General features: G+C 30.2%; 1 protein-coding gene across 1 annotated transcript in view; it reads right to left on the bottom strand.

Moving 5' to 3' along the window:
- Window positions 1-3,492, bottom strand: part of LOC107628106 (pleiotropic drug resistance protein 1-like) — a 17,369-nt gene that overhangs the window by 2,139 nt on the left and 11,738 nt on the right. Inside the window, exons 14-20 of the mRNA XM_016330916.2 lie at window positions 3,241-3,342; window positions 2,809-2,930; window positions 2,190-2,522; window positions 1,212-1,502; window positions 605-688; window positions 368-501; window positions 46-273 (exon numbers count right to left, since the gene is read on the bottom strand). Coding sequence (XP_016186402.1) covers window positions 46-273; window positions 368-501; window positions 605-688; window positions 1,212-1,502; window positions 2,190-2,522; window positions 2,809-2,930; window positions 3,241-3,342 — 1,294 coding nt within the window. The remainder of the gene's footprint in view (window positions 1-45; window positions 274-367; window positions 502-604; window positions 689-1,211; window positions 1,503-2,189; window positions 2,523-2,808; window positions 2,931-3,240; window positions 3,343-3,492) is intronic.

Below are 3,492 nucleotides of genomic sequence, written 5' to 3'. Positions count from 1 at the left end.
TTAAAGTACTAAGTAAGGTTTAATATTTCTTTGCATTTGACTTACTATTTGTCTCCAAGTTTCCAAAATATTGTCCCAAAGATGAAGGATATGAGCACGGTGGCAAAAAATCGAACCGCCGTATACGGTGGATTGCGCCAATATGACCAATGTTGTTTCCATAAGCAAGCTAGGCATTGAACCAGAAACGGTTGCGAATATTGAGTTTGAAAATATAGATCCTTTGAAGCAGGGGCAGGGTTTCCCAATTCTGCTATGAGGTTCTTATTCCTCCTGAATCATCAACAATGTATAATAATAATGCTAAGCATTTTTCATAATCTTGATTCCCCTTTATTTATTATGAAAAAAAAAAGCTCATGCTTACCTGTACAAATCAGAATTTTTGTACATCTCATGAAAACCAACACCTAGATTTAGTTCTTGTGCTGGAGTTGTAACTTCTAACATCCAAGTTGCTGGGTTATAACCATCTTTGATTTTACTAACACCATCAATGCTCTAGACAATAGAAATATATTAGAAAAAGAGATGTTTTTAGAATCAAGAATTGTGCACATAATTAATTCTAAAATATTAGTGAATTTAAGTTTCATCATCACACCTCAAAATAATTGATCAATTGGCTCGAACGATGACCCAACGGTCCAACATAGATTTCTTGTCCTCCACGCTTCAATAAGAATAACTAACATGACAGGTAAAATAATTATGAAAAAATATAGGTAACAAAAAAAAATTTTGAACAATGTGTAAACAATGGGAATTAATAAGGTTAAAAGAGTAAATTTAATTAGTAGCATTAAATTAGGGTGTAGTGTATTTTCATTTGATTGGTGGTTGTTCATGTTGTTCAAAATTTTTATTGTTCCCCTAGCACTCTCCAATAATTATATCAAACTTTAAGTACACTTATCAAAGATATTGTCATATAAAAATGGTGAAAACTCAGGTGCAGTCGACTTCACGTGAAGTTGATACTTGAGAGTCGTTAGATAAAAATTTAATCAAATTAGTTAAATCATCTAACAGCTCTCAGATATTAACTTCACGTGAAGTCGATTATACCTCTATGAAAATAATAATGGAGAGTTTAATATAATATATTTAACTAAAATACTTAATATAACATGTATTTGCATCTTATCTATCATTTTTTGCATAAAAATATCTTTATGCGAGCAATCTCTGTATAAATATATTATATACACCTCATCGAAAGCTTCAAATATGTCGATGCTTGGTTGATGGATGGTGCAAACAACTGTTCTTCCGGTGTCAACTGTATTCCTAACCGTCCTCATAACAATGGCGGCGGCTCTAGCATCTAAACCGGAAGTAGGCTCATCCATGAAAATTATGGATGGATTAGCCACTAATTCAACCGCTATAGTTAATCTCTTGCGTTGTTCAGTTGAGAGTCCACTTACACCAGCCAATCCAACTAGCGAGTTCCTCAACAAGTTCAATTCCACAAGCTCCATGACTTCCTCAATAAACATCTAGATAAAAAAGTACAACCCATCAATCTCTAATTTCACAACGTCCATTTATCATAATTTGTAAAGTTACTTAAACTTTGATTTTATTTTTAACAAAAAGATATTAATTAAGTAAAAAAAAAAGATAGCATTAATAGTTAAAATAATTCCTAAAGTATTAAGCATACATCAATTTGGTCATCTAAAGTTCAAATGTCTTAAACTGATTCTTAGAAAATATATCTATGAAATAGATAATGACACATGTCATCATTATTTTGCTACACATTATCTAATGAATTTCGCTAGAGAGTCAATTGAATATTTGTACAATGTGTATAATGGGCTATTTATTTGGCCTAATATGAGTTAAAAAATGAATATCCAAATAAAATACTACTAATTTCTCAAACACAATATACCCATACTATTCAGAATAACCATCCGGTTACCAGGGATAATAAATATCTGATATCCTACTGAATCGAACATCCCTAAACCCATATTATACACATTATACAAATATTCTATTGGCTCCCTATACTTCCTCTTATCTAATTAGTAGAAAAACTAATTTGATTTACTGTTGTACTTTTTAAGAATTAATTTGAAGCATTTGATTTTTTGGAAAATTAAATTGACGAAAAAATATATATATATATATCTTTTAAAGACTATTATTAACTCGAAAATCATATAAGTGCATACCTTTCTTGTATTGGAATCAACTTCAATGGGTAAACGAAGCCATGCTGAATAAAGTAAGGATTCATAGACAGTAACATGAGGAGAATGGATATCAGTTTGCTCACAATAACCTGAAATTCTAGCAAATGTTTCTTGCTTCTTAGGATATCCTGAAATTTTTATGCTTCCGTCGATATATCCACTGGTTTTCCGTCCGGCAAGAACATCCATCAAAGTAGTTTTTCCGGCTCCACTTACACCCATCAAAGCTGTGAGAACACCAGGCCTAAATGCACCACTAACACCTTTTAGAAGCACTAACCTATCTTCTACCACACCTTGATTCTTCATTTCCTGCCAATTAAAATTTGAAGACTTTGGGCTTATTTTTTGAACTAGAGTACTGAAAACAACTTGCAATCAAAAGCTTATTCAAGATTATTGTGATTGAAAAAAAAAAAGGGACATTATATTTTTTTCGGAGCAAATTGTCAACATTGTGATTTTATTTTTAGAGGACTAATTAATTTAATTGGTGGGGTAGTATAAAACAAAACAAAAAAAAAAATTAACCAAACTTGCCTTAACAACATTGTTTAGAATCCAATTTTTAAATACAAATTTGAAAGTCGCTTATTACCTGAGGCATATCAACGGAGTATACAATTTGGTCAAAGGTAATAGAATGTGGCTCAAAAGGAAGAACCATGCCTTTTTTCTTCCCATTATTGCTGCTATTGCTTGAAATACTAGTTGTAAAAGCTAATAATAACAATGTATAGCACATAGTTTAGGTCATCTTTAAAAAATTTATCGCTCGTAATTCAACATATAACTACATCCGTATCATTTCAGAACTTTAATAATAATGTAGTAATAATAAGTAATTCTTTTCATGATTATCCTAGCTAATTATTTTCAAATCTAAAAAAAGGCCTTCTATCAAGACAATAGAGTTCTTTTAAAATGATATAATTTAATTAATTTCAATTATTTACTAATTAATATGCATGTTAAACCATAAAAAATACCTTTTTCTTGACAAAGGGATTAATTTAAATAATGTAGATACCTATGCGTGGTAATTGAACTTCTTGAGCTATGCCATTACTTGTTTTGCCCTCAGACTCATCAATTATTGTTGCTTGTTGCTTCTCAAATGCTGCTCCAAAAAAAACAAAAAGAAACATATATACATGTTAATAGAAACATCACTCTAATTAAGAATCTTAAACAAACGCTAATGCTTGAAGAATAATAATCTAAAATTATCTTATTTAACTTAATATTTATAATTATATATATATTATATTTAATATTACTC

Source organism: Arachis ipaensis, chromosome B02 (genome assembly GCF_000816755.2).
Source record: "Arachis ipaensis cultivar K30076 chromosome B02, Araip1.1, whole genome shotgun sequence".
Taxonomy (NCBI): domain Eukaryota; kingdom Viridiplantae; phylum Streptophyta; class Magnoliopsida; order Fabales; family Fabaceae; genus Arachis; species Arachis ipaensis.
This window is presented reverse-complemented; position numbering and strand designations above follow the sequence as displayed.